The sequence below is a fragment of the Peromyscus californicus genome, unplaced genomic scaffold, assembly GCF_007827085.1.
Source record: "Peromyscus californicus insignis strain IS unplaced genomic scaffold, ASM782708v3 Scaffold_3__1_contigs__length_106647218, whole genome shotgun sequence".
Taxonomy (NCBI): domain Eukaryota; kingdom Metazoa; phylum Chordata; class Mammalia; order Rodentia; family Cricetidae; genus Peromyscus; species Peromyscus californicus.
In genome coordinates, this window is record NW_026294551.1 from 51,989,270 (window position 1) to 52,003,375 (window position 14,106).

General features: G+C 53.2%; 1 protein-coding gene across 1 annotated transcript in view; it reads right to left on the reverse strand.

The window, feature by feature from the left end:
• Positions 1-223: 223 nt before the first annotated feature.
• Positions 224-14,106, reverse strand: part of Kif1c (kinesin family member 1C) — a 29,447-nt gene continuing 15,564 nt past the window's right edge. Inside the window, exons 17-23 of the mRNA XM_052756935.1 lie at positions 11,673-11,752; positions 10,523-10,617; positions 5,395-5,478; positions 4,736-4,922; positions 4,565-4,637; positions 2,932-3,546; positions 224-1,183 (exon numbers count right to left, since the gene is read on the reverse strand). Of these exons, the coding sequence (XP_052612895.1) occupies positions 506-1,183; positions 2,932-3,546; positions 4,565-4,637; positions 4,736-4,922; positions 5,395-5,478; positions 10,523-10,617; positions 11,673-11,752 (1,812 nt within the window). The 3' untranslated portion in view covers positions 224-505. The remainder of the gene's footprint in view (positions 1,184-2,931; positions 3,547-4,564; positions 4,638-4,735; positions 4,923-5,394; positions 5,479-10,522; positions 10,618-11,672; positions 11,753-14,106) is intronic.

Here is a 14,106-nt window from a genome sequence, read left to right on the forward strand (position 1 = left end):
AAATATAGCAGGAGGCCTGGAAGGGGAAGGGAATGACTTAGGATTCCACCACACCTCCCTGGAAACAGAAACCCACCACAGACAGACAGATGGACAGACGGACAGACAAGAGCCGGGGAGGAGAACCCACCTCACTCTTGGTTCTCTCCCCTTTGCACCCACTCAGAAAGAAAGTCAAACACTGGCTATGCAGACCCCCAGCCCACCCACCCGCCCATAGCAGCGTTTGTGGGGACCTCCCCCCCCCCCTGCAACGGGTGGCCCCAAGGCGGCTTCCTATGGCTCTTCCTTCACTTTGGTTTGCTCCTGGCCAACTCCACACCCTCTTCCTTCCCTCAGCCTCCAGCTCAGTCACTCGGCGTCTTCTATCACCTACTCGGACCTTCTCTCTCTTGCTCTCTGCTTTCTGGCCTCCTTGCCCCAGGGCTCCTTGGGGAAGCAGCATCTCGGGCACCTTCCTCCTACCGAGGGCCCCACTAGGCCCTGTCTGCCCAGCACGTGGGGCTCACACAGCTGCTCCACTCTCTTTGAGGTCAGGGGCTGAGCGCTGCCGTCTCATTCGTGGAGGGGTGGTGTACGGTGGGTAGCGGGGCCCCGGCCGCTGGGCTGGGTAAGGTTGGGGCTGCTGGGGATAATAGTTGTGCTTTTTGGGCTGGAAGTGCTGGGGTTCCGGCTGTGTAGAACCCCCTCCCCTAGATCGGCTCCCTCCATCTAGGGAATTCCTGCGAGGGCGGTGGGGCCTCCGGGGACTTGGAGGCCTGCGGGCAGGGGGGGCTGGGGGCGCAGTGACCTCTTCAGGCGGCTGGGGAGCTGGAACCTCTCCACTCCCCACCCCCGGCCAGGACTCCCTGTGCTGAGGGTTGCTCTTGAAGGGGAAGCGCAGCTTGCAGTCGTGGGGGGGCACAAAGCGGGCCGGAGGCCTGCGCAGCCCCCCACCCCGGCCCCCGGAGCCCTGCAGTCCCTGCAGCCGAAGCTGCTCCTGCTTGAGCCAGCGAAGGCGGCCACGGCGGAAGGCAGGATCCTCCTCCATCAGCCTCGACACCCGTTCCCAGCTGGACAGGGGTGGTGAGGCCGGCCGGACAGCTGGTGAGTGGTCATTGGGCACTGCCTCCTCTACGGCCTCTGACCCTTCTGCGGGGGCCCAGGAGACCATACTAGAGTCTTCATTATCATCCTCAAGATCCTGGAAGAGGGAATAAGAGAAGAGACATGTGAAAAGAGCTGAGTGCCGAGGGCATGTGGATTCAAGAGGTACAGTAGAAGAACGTAGAGGGACTGGATGGGGTCTAGAGTCCAATGAAGCTAGGGCAAGGGCTGGAGCACGGGCCCACCCACTACATGGTAGGAGCTCAGTCCTGTCTGCCACCCCTTAGCTGTGTGGTCTCTCTTTGCTAGTAACCCCTCTCTTCTTCAGCAGCCCCATCTGTATTAAAAATGCCAGTAATAATAGCACCTGCTACCAAGTGCTGTAAGGAGACGAGCTCCACCTCAGATGCAGAACAGAACAGGAAGAACAGGAAGCCAGCTAACGGCGGCCACCACGAATTCACTGAGAAGTTAGTACTTCAGTCAAGGCCCTTAGGGAGTGAGAAGCAAGCAGCAGGACTGCTGAGGGAAAACCGGCGAGGCCAATGGACCAGCAGGTGCAAAGGCCTTGAGATATGAGCATGCCCAACCAGCTGGAGCAGCTGGAGTGGAGTAGGTGAGGGACAGGACGAGAAGCCACACGGGAGAGGAAGTCTTTGGGAACAAGTCATAACTCCAACCGTTAGAAGGTGGCTGGAACAGAGCAGAAAATGCTTGTAGCAGAACCTCAGTGGCTAGCACGTTACCAGGCATACGGCAGACACTCAAATGGTCTATGTTGAATGAACACATACAAAGGAAGGAGAGATAACAGTATCACCATTCAGTCTCTACCAGAGCCATCACAGGGGAGGCCAGTTATATGTGCACATAAGAACTGGTTTCAAGTAACCACTGTGTGCTCTCCATTAGTGGTTCTCAAACGCCACTGTCATTCAGCAACACCTTGGGAGCTCATTAGCTACAGATGACCAAAGATACAGATTTGGTATGCCGGGTTGGTGGATGTCACAATCATTACTTCTGCTTGATTTTTGAATTGTAGCTCAGACTGGTCTTCAACTAACGATCCTCCTGTGTCTGCCTCCCAAGTGCTGGGATTATAGGCACGTGCCGAGCATACCTAGTCTAGAATCTGTACTGTGTATACATTTGTGCAGGTCTATGAGTATGTGTGCATGTGTGTGGGTACAAGTGTATGTGTAGGCCAGAAGACAACCTGGGTGTCCTCCTCAGGTGTGTCTACCTTGTTTTTAGAGACAGGGTCCCTTACTGCCCTAGAACTCACGGAGTAGACTAGGGAGGTGGCCAAGAAGCAGCAGGGATCCATCTACCTCCACTCCTTGCTTACAGTACCAGGATTGTAAGTGTGCAGCACTGTACCCAACTTCTTTATGTGGGTTCTGAGGACCAACTCAGATCCTCATGTTTAGGGGGTAAGCCATTGCCAACTGAGGCCTGTAGAATCTAATTCATCTATTTATTTGCCTGTGTGTGTGTTTATGCACCGTGTGTATGGCGCCTGCAGACCAGAAGAGGGCACTGGATTTCCAAACAACTATGAGCTGCCATGTGGGTGCTGGGAACTGAACTCTGGTCCTCTGAAAGAGCAGCTTAATGGCTGAGTCGTCTCTCCTGCCCATGTAGAACCTACTTTTAGTATCATTCTGGAGCTTGTGAAGCATGTGATTCATAAACCCTATCAAAAAACAAAACCTATTCAACTTCGGTAAGCCTTTTCAAAAGACAGAAGGAAGCTGGGATGTGAGAAGCAAGTGGCAGGATCCTAAAAGGCAACCCAGAGCTGCAGGAAGGGAAGGAGGAAGGGACGGCAGGCTTTCCCACCTGTGTCAGGGGGATGACCCTCTCCATGCGGAGCATCCGATCCCGTAGGGCCTGCAGCTCGCGGTCCTTGGTGCTGTTCTGCAGCTTTACTTCCTGAAGAATTCCTGTCAGCTTGTCGATGTGAGCCCGGAGGTCTTCCACCTCTGCCCCACGGGCCCCTTCCTCACCACCACCTCCACCACCTCCACCTCCTTCCTCTTCACCCACAGTGTCCCACACGTCCCTGGCCACGGCTCTCCAGGCATCACCGGGGCCCTCGGGCTTGCCATAGGTGCGACACAGCTCCCTCATCTTGAGGGCAGCCAGGGCCTCGATCTCTGCTCGTCCGTGACGGAAGTCGGCCAGGGCCACCTCGTAGCATATCTCCTTGACTGCCTGCATCTTCAGGTCGGCCATGGTGGCCCATCGGGGGTCTTTGCCCTGCAGCCGCCGCCGCTGAGGGATCTGATAGACTCTACGAGGGGCCCTGCGCTTGCCACTGCTGGGCAGGCCACAGCGCTTGACAATGGTCTGGACTGTGGTAGGGGGCAGCTGCTCTCGCAAGGAGGAGATCAGCCGCCAGCTCTCCTCACAAGAGCGCTTGTCAGAGTCTTCACCACTGTCAGAGTCCGCATACTGGGGCCAGAGAGAAGAGAGGAAGAGGGCTAAGGACACCTCAGAGAGCACCCTTGTACCAAAGACATACGGAAGACACCCCATCAGTGTACCTGGCCTCAAGACCCTTTCTACCTCTTAGGAACTGTGTTCTTTGCAGGGACTGGTCTGGACAGCAAAGCTATGTCTGATGGATTAACCACTCACAGCAGCAGCTGGCAAGACTAAGAAGCAGGGGCAGTTAATTGAGTCGGGGGTTTTGTGCATATATGGTCACGTGCCACTTAAATACAGAGATGTGTTCTGAGAAACGCGTCCGAAAGTGATCTTATCACGTGAGCGCCACAGACCAAACTGACACAAATCAAGGTAGCTACACATTACTTGCTGATACGATCTCAGGGGACCACCCCTGTATACACGGTCTGTCACTGACAGTCGCTGATACGATCTCAGGGGACCACCCCTGTATACACGGTCTGTTGCTGACAGTACTGTCATTAGGCAGCAAATGACTATGTATTACTCTCACGATGAGGCTAAACACTTAAAAGTCCATTTAAGGAACCATCCTACATGAATAATGGTACTTGGAAGTGATCTGAAGGGGCCCAGGGTCACTGGAGTCTAGGGAGCCTCGTCAACAGGAGTGTTAGTTCCCTATACATGGCAATGTTTTCTTCTAGTTTCACACACTGCTGTGCCCCTAGCACCCCTCTCCAGCTCTATCCACCTGGCTGTGCCCCCAGCACCCCTCTCCAGACTCTGCCCACCCTGCTGTGCCCCCAGCAGCCCCTCTCCAGCTCTGCCCACCCAGCTGTGCCCCCAGCAGCCCCTCTCCAGCTCTGCCCACCCAGCTGTGCCCACACTAGCCCCTCTCCAGCTCTGCCCTCCCTGTTGTGCCCACAACAGCCCCTCTCCAGCTCTGCCCTCCCTGCTGCGCTCACACTAGCCCTCTCTAGCTCTGTCCACCCAGCTGTGCCCACAGCAGCCCCTCTCCAGCTCTGCCGACCCTGCTGTGCCCACACCAGCCCCTCACCAGCCGCTGCTGCTCCAGCAGAAGGTCAGCCTCTTCCTTCTCTTTCCGGTATTGATTCTCCAGGTCCTGCAGCCTGGGGTCAGACAGAGGGAAGGAGAAGCTGTGAGGGTCTCTGGAGCTACTCGGTGGGGTCCCCTGGCTTAGAGAGACCCGTGGGGGACCCCCTCACACCTCTTCTCCATCTCCAGCTTGATATCTATGCCTTGCTGCTCCAGCAGCTCCTTCTGAGCAAAGTTCCAGTCCACAGGCTCGGAGGGAGGTCCTGGGGGTGGGGGGACCCCTCGTTCTCGTTCAAGCCGTGCTTGCTCCGGGTGATTGAAGCGGAAAACATGGTTCTTGCCCATTACGATCCTGTTTCCTGGAAATGGGAAGAGGGGAGAGTAGACTTGCTCACCCACAGCAGCAAACCATCCCCAGGTCCAAGCATAGGTCTTCCTTGATTCCAGGGGACCTGACAACCTCTGTCCTACACGCACCAAAGCTGGAAGCAGTTGGTGTCAACACACCTTTGCTGACCCCAGGAAGCCTCCGCTTACTAAGGTGAGCTGCTGGAGAAGGCATCCTCTTCCCAGATCCCCAGGGGAGCAAGAGAACCAAGACTTCCCTCCTTAGTCTGTCCTGCCAGCCCCTTCCTATGTCCATGCTCTTTCCCATCTATCCCAAGGTGCCCGGAAAGCCCTGCCCTAGCTAGCACTTTCTACCACACCTGTCCTCCGTACATCTCCTTTTGTGTGTGTATGGTACTGGGAACTGAACCCAGGGCCTTGCGCATGCTAGGCAAGCGCTCTACCTCTGAGCTATGTCCCCAGCCTCTGCGACACGTCTTCTACCTGACTTCAGCACCAGCGGCTCCGTCACAAGCTTCCCATTGACATAGGTCTCAGCTCCTTCACAAGGCTCCAATGTGACCATCACTGAGTGGAGGGGAGGAAGGGGATTAGACTCAAAACGCTGCGCTACGGTCGGATTCCCACCTTGTCTCACCCCCAGAGCACGCATGCACCACCGGTTCCACCCCCAGTACCTGCGGCGGTGCCACAGCCCCTCTGGTGGCAGGCAGCACAGGGAAAGAAGAGCAGAAGGAGGGTTAGAGACCCTACTGCGACTCCCAGAAGCCTCTGCAGTGGCGCCTACTGACCCACCGCCGTGCTCCCTAACCACAGCTTAGAAATTATCATTCTCAGAAGACTTCTTTAACCACAGTTGTCGACTGGACAGAGGCCCCATCACTCTGCCTTCCATGTGTCCATTCCTACTCATTCACGTTATCCCTAGTCAGGCCTGGATGCCTCCATTAACGTTATCCCTAGTCAGGCCTGGATATCTCCATTCACGTTTTCCCTAGTCCTGGATGCCTCCATTAACATTATCCCTAGTCAGGCCTGGATGCCTCCATTCACGTTATCCCTAGTCCTGGATGCCTCCATTCACGTTATCCCTAGTCCTGGATACCTCCATTCACGTTATCCCCTAGTCAGGCCTCCATGCCTCCAGAAGGCACCCTGCCTGGTGCATCTTACAAATGGCTGCCATCTGATTAACCTTCTCAAGTCATAGCTAATATAGGATAAAATAAGGTTAACCCAACTCCAGCTAGATATGGTGCCACACATCTAAATCCCCATTATTCAGGAGGCTGAGGCCGAATGACTGCTGAAAATTTGAGGTGAGCTAGCCTCAACTACGCAGAGTTCGAGTGCAGCCTGGGCTATAAAGTAAGACCCTGCCTCAAAAATACAAAGACAAACCAGGCAGTGGGATGCACGCCTTTAATCCCAGGACTCGGGAGGCAGAGCCAGGAGGATCTCTGTGAGTTTGAGGCCAGCCTCGTCTACAGAGAGAGTTCTAGGACAGCCAGGGCTACACCAAGAAACCCTGTCTCAACAAACCAAAAAGAAAAGAAAAAATGGTACTCTATTTTCACTGGAGGACCCACAAGTTCCAAAGACCTGGTATCAGTATCTATGACTACTGAGCCAGAGACACTCAGCAAATTACCTAATTTTGGGGATTTTCTATAGATTGGAATAATAAAGTCTTTATTCACAGAGCAGTTGAAAATATAATAATCATAATATGCAAACATGACTTTTTATTTATTTATTTGGATTTTCAAAATAGGATTTCTCTGTGTAACAGCCCTGGTTGTGCTGGAACTTGTTTTGCAGACCAGGCTGGCCTTGAACTCACAGAGATCCACCTGCCTCTAGTCTCCTGGGGGCTGGGATTAAAGCTATGTGCCACCATGTTTAGAGTTTTTACCATTTATTTACTCTGTGTGTGTATGAGAGAGAGAGAGACAGACAGACAGACAGACAGACAGACACAGAGAGAGAAACTAGAGATGGAATTTAGGGCTCTACCACTGAGCTATATCCTCCGCCTAACTTTTTTATTCTGAGACATAGTCTCACTATGTACTTCCGGCTGTCCTGGATCTCCCTCTGTAGACCAGTTGGGCCTCAAACTCAGAGAGATCCACCTGCCCCTGCCTCCCAAGTGCTGGGATTAAAGGCGTGCGCCACCAAGCCTGGCTCTCAGCCCAAATTGTTCTTTTCATTATTTACACTAAAAGTAATGGAGAAACGTGGAAACGAGGACGAACGGTAGCACCCGACAGAGACACAGACTACTGACTGGGTTGTCGAGTGACGCAGAGGGAGGGCTGAGGCAGCACAATGCCAGCCTGAGGCATCGGACAGGCAAGGTTTCCGTGAGGGTGGAAATTCCCAGCTGATGCATGACGGGTCAATGGCCAGGAGGACACACCGAAGGGCATCACTGCATGTCTGAGACCAACAGACATGAGGTGGGCGGTAGCCTCTCTTACGTTTACTTTTATACCACCATGCCCCAAAACATATCCATCGATTTCCCAAACATTATGTTCCTACTCTATGTCAGGTAAAAAAGACAAAAACCTCAAATCCCTGCTCTCACAGACCTTAACCTGGCTGCTAAGGCAGATGGACAATTTAAGGCCGGTGAGATGACGCACCAGGTACGGGTGTCTGCTGCCGTGCCTGATATTTCAAGTCCAGTCCTCCCAATGCACAAGGTAAAAGGAGAAAACCGACTCCTGAAAGCTGTCCTCTGACCGCCACACACATGTGCGCGTGTACACGTAAAAGTGTGCGTGTGTGCCACACACGAACTCGCGCGCACACACACACACACACACACACACACACACACACACACACACACGCACACACACACACACTAAATAAATACAATATTTAAACAGGATAATTGCAGTAATTTTTTTTTTTTGAGTGGGGGTGGCTTGAGACAGAGTTTCTCTGTGTAGCTCTGACTGTCCTGGAATGCACTCTGTAGACCAGGCTGGCCTTAAACTCACAGCGATCTGCCTGCCTCTGCCTCCACTGCCCAGCAATTCTAACGATTTCTTTTAAATGTATTTATTTTTATTTTATGAGCATTGGTGTGGTGCTATGAGTGTTGGGTCCCCTGGAACTGGAGTTACAGACAGTTGTGAGCTGCCATGTGGGTGCAGGGAATTGAATGCAGGTCCTCTGGAAGAGCAGCCAGTGCTCTTAACCACTGAGCCATCTCTCCAGGCCCCTAACAATTTTTAAAAGCAGACAGATACTCTAAAGATTTCTCCACAGGATGGGAACAGGAGTGGTGTTACAGGAAGAAACCGGGGCCGGGTGAGATGGCTGCTGCGGACTGGTCAGAGCTACTCTTTCTTGAGACAGGGAGGACGTCCTGGTTTTCTGCTCTCCACGCCCCCCCACCTGCCACACCCGGGTGCTGGGATCACAGGCATGTGCCACCACCCTCGGCTGTGTGCAGAACTGAAGCTCGAACTCACGGCTTCATACACACTACGCAAGCACTCTTCCACCTCAGCTACATCCCCAGCCCTCTTTTCCCGGTTTCTTAACCTGCAGGAATCCAGCAGTTAAGGGCATAGCCCCCAAAACCATCAATCTGTGCTGGGATCCCATTTTGCTGTTTTCTGGGGCAAATTACCTAAGCCGAGAGCCTCTGCGTGTCACGTGTGAGCTGAGTGAGACAATTCAAAGAGAAAAATAGACGTTCAGTAAATACTACTGCACGTCCCTGATGCCTGCATCTTCTGTCTGTCTCTAGTCATGTCCAAGTGTTGTAAGAACCACAGCTCAGATGTTCTGAACCTTTACAGCCTACCTCTGGGACACAGAAAACCTGGCTGTTTTTTACTGTGGTTTACCTAAGTCTTATACATGCTCCATCTGTCACTTCCTCCGACACACTATGCACTCCCAGAATACAGGGTTGCCCCACAAGGTCTCACATACTTTAATATCTCCCTCCCCAGGCCTACGGCGTGAGATAACCACAGAACAGGAACTTGGCAATAACTCACTGATCTGAACTGATTCAACAGCTTTCAGCCCCAAATGCAGGAAGCACTTGTTCACCACTGGGGACCTGAACTAGACCAGAACAACTGCGTCAATCTGCTGACCCTGAACCAAACTGAAACCGAATGTCTTAAACCTGAGCTGTGAGCCACATGATAGGCATTTTCTTCTTCTTCTTCTTTTTAACACAGTCTCCACACATTGCTGAGGTTGGCACCAAACTCCTGGGCTCAAGTGACCCTCCTGCCTCTGCCTCTCACGTAGCTATGACTTCAGGCAAGTGCCCCTCTCTCTGGCTTATCCTTAGTGCCTCCTGCACAAGCATGTGGACCTGAGTTCTGTATCCCCAGTATCTATCTATATAAGAGCTGGCTGTGGTGATGTAACCAGAGGGCTGGGGGGAGCGCAGAAGGTGGCTCTTTGGGGCCCAGTGGCCACCCAGTCTGTATCGGCGAGCTCTTAGGTTCACTGAGAGACCCCATCTCAAAAAAGGAAAGAAGGTGGAAAAATGATTAAGGAGGAAAACTGAGGTCAATCTCTGGCCTCAGTATGAACACCCCACACACACATATGCACACTCCCACACATACACACACACAAACACACACACATACCACACTTACACAAAAAAAGTGCTGAAAGCCAGGTACGGAGCCTGTAATCCCAGTCTTTGGGAGGCTGAGGGAACAGAATTAAGAGTCTGAGGTCAGTCTGGCCTACACAGCGAGAACCCTAAGTAATGCACTGGAGTTAAGGACTCCTTGGTAGTGCACAGGGCTCAGGGTTCGACTGCTTGTCCAGAGGGCAAATGGCTGACGCCCTGGGTTCAATCCCCAATAGCATAAACCACTCTAAACTGTACAATGTCTTGTTGCTATGCCAAACAAGCTTCCCCCTCAGAACCGGGGTTCTTTTTTTGTTTGGTTGTTTTGTTTTTTTTTTTTTAGACAGAGTCTCTCTTTGTAGCCCCGACTGTCCTGGAACTTGCTATGTAGATGGGGCTGGCCTCAAACTCACAAGAGATTCTCCTGCCTCTGCTTCCCCAAATGCTGGGGTTAAAGGCATGTGAGACCAGGCCTAAGTAGAGCCTGGGATTCTTAAAAGCTTTACGATTATATTAAGGGCTAAAGTTCCCAAAAGCTTTGGAACCACAGAGACACCTGGGTCTCTTTAGTTCTCAGAAACCTTTGTCAACACAGCTGCATCAACTCATCTCCCACAGAGACAAATTCAGATTTCCCATCGACAGAGACAGAGGTTTCCAACACAAGAACCACAGTGCTCTCGGAGGGGAAAAAAGTATCAAGGAAGGCAATATGTCTACTTCCTCATTACCCAACTCCCTCTCCAGTGTACAGCAATGTGCAGCTTGTGTCTCAAGACTCCAGTTGCTCCCCAGCCAAGCACAGAGCCAGCCCTCCACCTGCACACTGCCTACCCATGAGCTCCGGAGGGAGAGGACGCACCCCTCCTCTGTATGGCTCATTTCCCAGTACCGGGCTCAGGACTCTGTGTGTGGGACACAAGACTGCGGGCCCCCCTCCCCCCAATCTTAGCCACTCCACTCTCACCCCCCAGCCATTACCTTCTCCGTCAGGCTGGGGGATGCTGCGGAAGAGACAGTGTTGCTCCCGGATGAACTGTCCAGTCAACTTGATGTCCACATCTACCTGGCCCACCCTGGGGGAGCAACGGCCAACATTTTCTAAGCATGTTCAGTATTCGCCGAGTGCCTCCCGAGTACCACCAGCTCATCCAAATCAGTGAGTCCAGTGCCGTTCTCACTTCACAGACAAGGAAGCTGGGGTTCAGGGAGAGGAACTTGCCAAGATCATGCAGCTAAGCAACAGGGAAGCTGGGATTTGAGCCCAGGCATCCCTGATCCTTAAGACCATGTCCTACATCTGCACATTATGCAGCAAAGGGGAAATGCCAGCCTGGTATGGGTGGGCATCATTACGCCTTTCACTACAGGAGGCTTTGAGCCCTGGGGTTTGGTTATCAGCAGCTCTTCACACCACCTGGCTCAAACCCAGAGCCTACAAAGTAGGCACAGCGTGGGGTCAGGCAAGGTTTCCTTTTCCCTTCCCCCAGGGTCTCAGCGAGGACTGCCAAGGAACGGTGATAGGGCTAAGGAAGCATCAGTCTGCTTCCCAAGAGTTCTTCCGCCCCAGTAAGCACTCTTCACCCAGGACCCATCCCCACCACGGTGCCCAGACGCACCAGCCTTTCACCAAGACTGGTTGCTGATCAGGGGGTCTCAACCGTTTATCAAGATGGGAAAGGAGTTGGGCGTGCACACCCATGATCTCAGTATCTGGGGGGCTCAGACAGGAGGATTTTGAATCTGAGGTTAGCCTGGGCCACAAAGCAAGACCCTGTCTCAGAAAGGGGGGTGGGAGTGGAGAGATGGCTAAGTGGTTAAGAAAGAGCATGCACTGCTCTTACAGAGGACCTAAGTCTGGTTCCCAGTACCCATGCCAGGCAGCTCACAACCACCCATAACTCCAGCTCCAGGGGAGCCAACATCCTTTTTCGGCCTCTGTGGGCACACCTGCACACAGAGGTGTGCAGAGAAGAAAGCAGAAAGAGCGCCCAGGGAGGCAGCCGTCCAAAGATCTGGAGTATCCCCAATGGCCACCAGAAAAAGAGAACCACGATGATCCACCTGCCAGTCCTTCTGCAGTCACACCCTGAAAGGGGAGGCCACCCTGAAGACCACTGAGTGTATTTACCTGGTGACGCCATCTTTGATGTGGTAGAGAAGACACTCAGACATCAAGGGGTCCTCATTCAGATTTACCAGGTGGGGAGTCTGTGGGTAAAGAGGGAGAGGTGGTCAGGACCCAAGGCTCCTAATAACCAGCAAGAGTGGCCACAGAGGAGAAGGGAGCAAGGGGGCAGGAGCGGACAGCTCTCTGGTTTTGGTCCTGCCCACTGCTCACCCTGCTCTCACGGGTGTGTGTGTGTGTGTGTGTGTGTGTGTGTGTCCGCCCTCCATCCTGCCCTGAGGAGCATCTCTGGTACCCAGCTCTCACACAAGCATCCTCTCCTCACAACCAGGCTGAGAAAGCCATCCTCGCCACCCACCCCACCCTCCAGTCAGCAACCCACCTTGAAGCCTGCCTCTTTGTAGGTGCCTCAGCTCCACAGACTCCCTGACTGGACGCCTCAGATTCCACCTGCACCACCATTTTCCCTGGGTCCCCTCTGTCCCCAAGTCCCGTCACTTCTTCCACAAAATCTACCTTACAACCTCCAGAGAGTAAGAGAAGGGGCTAGGTCAGGGACTGGTGTACCCCACCTTCCATTACACCTTGAATTTCCGTGAGCACGGACTACTTTCAATAATTTAAAAACCAAGTGTCACTTTCCATTTTAAAAATCAAACAAGAGTTGAGCACGGGCCAGGCGGTGGTGGCACACGCCTTTAATCCCAGCACTCCAGAGGCAGAGGCAGGCGGATCTCTGAGTTCGAGGTCAGTCTGGTCTACAACAGAGCGAATTCCAGGACAGCCAGGGCTACATGGAGAAACCTTGTCTCGAACCCTCCCCCGCACGAAAAAAGAGTCAAGCATGATATGTATACCTATAATTCCAGCACTCAGTTGGCAGAGGCAAGAAGGTTACAAGTTCCAGGACAGGCTGGGGTACATAGCATGGCCCTGTCTATAAACAAACAAATAAAACAAGAAAATGTGTTTCTTGCAGCAGACTCTCCCCCTACCCTGGCCACTTCGCTTTCTTGAGCCTGCTCACCTAAGGCCAGGACCACTTACTCCTACAACTGTCCCTGCCCACTGCCTCCCACACCAAGAGCATCCAACAGTTTCTTGGCTTCCGGCTATCTCAGTACAAAATCTACTCCAAACACCTGGCTGACCACCATACTGCTTTGTGCTGGAAACAGAACCCACTCCCTGCCTCCACCGCACCTTATCATTTGTCTTTCTTACATCACCCCTGCCCTCCCCAAGTGTGCACCTCCAGGTAGCACACCCAACCTGCTCCCTCCACACTCTTCTACGGCACATGCTGCCACTCCGTAAGAGACCCTTCCCTATGGCTGCGCCACTCCCCCTCCCCACCATCCCTCTTCAGACCTGCAGGACTTCAGGGTTTGCCAGCCTTCTAGCCACACTACTGGATGGCCATGTCATTGTTTTCCCAGAGACCTCTCAGCTGACATTCCCATCTGACCTGAGTTGTTTGACATTCTGGCTTCCCTGGGCCTCCTCCTTATCAGAGTCCCATCCCACACGTCCAAGTCCCTTCTGGGGTCTTTCCCCACTCTGTGTCCAGTGCACTGCTGAACACCCCACAAACAGGCCTTCTGCACCCCCGACTGTGGAGGAAGCTGCTAGCCCTGCCATGGCCCTACTCCCCAGCACACCCTATTTACCATCGCTGCCCACTCTCCTACCTCCCCAAATCACTGACTACATGTCCTTCTGGGTCTGTCTCAAATGCCACTTCCATGAAGCTTTCCTAAGCCCTCCAGCCAAGAAAGTCTCCACTCTACACAAGCTTTCTAACTCACCTCAGGGAGATTCTGGGTGGGGCAGGGATGAGTCAGATACAGTCATGGTTGGCTGTCCTGTCAGGAAATCAGAGCCAACTTGGGGAGGCAAGACTTGGTGTGGAAATACCACTCATTACAAAAGGGAAAAATGACCTGGGCACGGGCATGCCTTTAATCCCAGCACTCAGGAGGAAGAGGCAGGTGGATCTCGATCTCTGAGCTGGAGGCCAGCCTGGTCTATAGAGTGAGTTCCAGGCTATCTAAAGCTACATAGTGAGGTCCTATCTTAAAAAAAAAAAAAAAAAGGAAGGGGGCGGTGAGTGCCTCACAGAAACTGTTGACTTTCTCACACCCTTGCCTGGATTATTTGCTCACTGACTTGTTCCCAGGGAGTCGACCCCTGCACTATTCTGCAACAACTCATATGCAAAGAGAACCACCAAATGGCAACTAGGGGAGCTCTCAGCTTCGGAGAACTTGGTGGGAAAGGCAGTATGGGGTGGGTCTCGGGGACAAGGAAGGCACTGACATGTAGAAGGCAGAGAGGTTCCAGATGGAAACAGTTAGGCAGAAGCATGGGGGCCAAAAAGCACAGGGCATAGAGGGCGGACAGCTAGGCGCAGAGGCCCAAGGCTCTCTGGAATCTA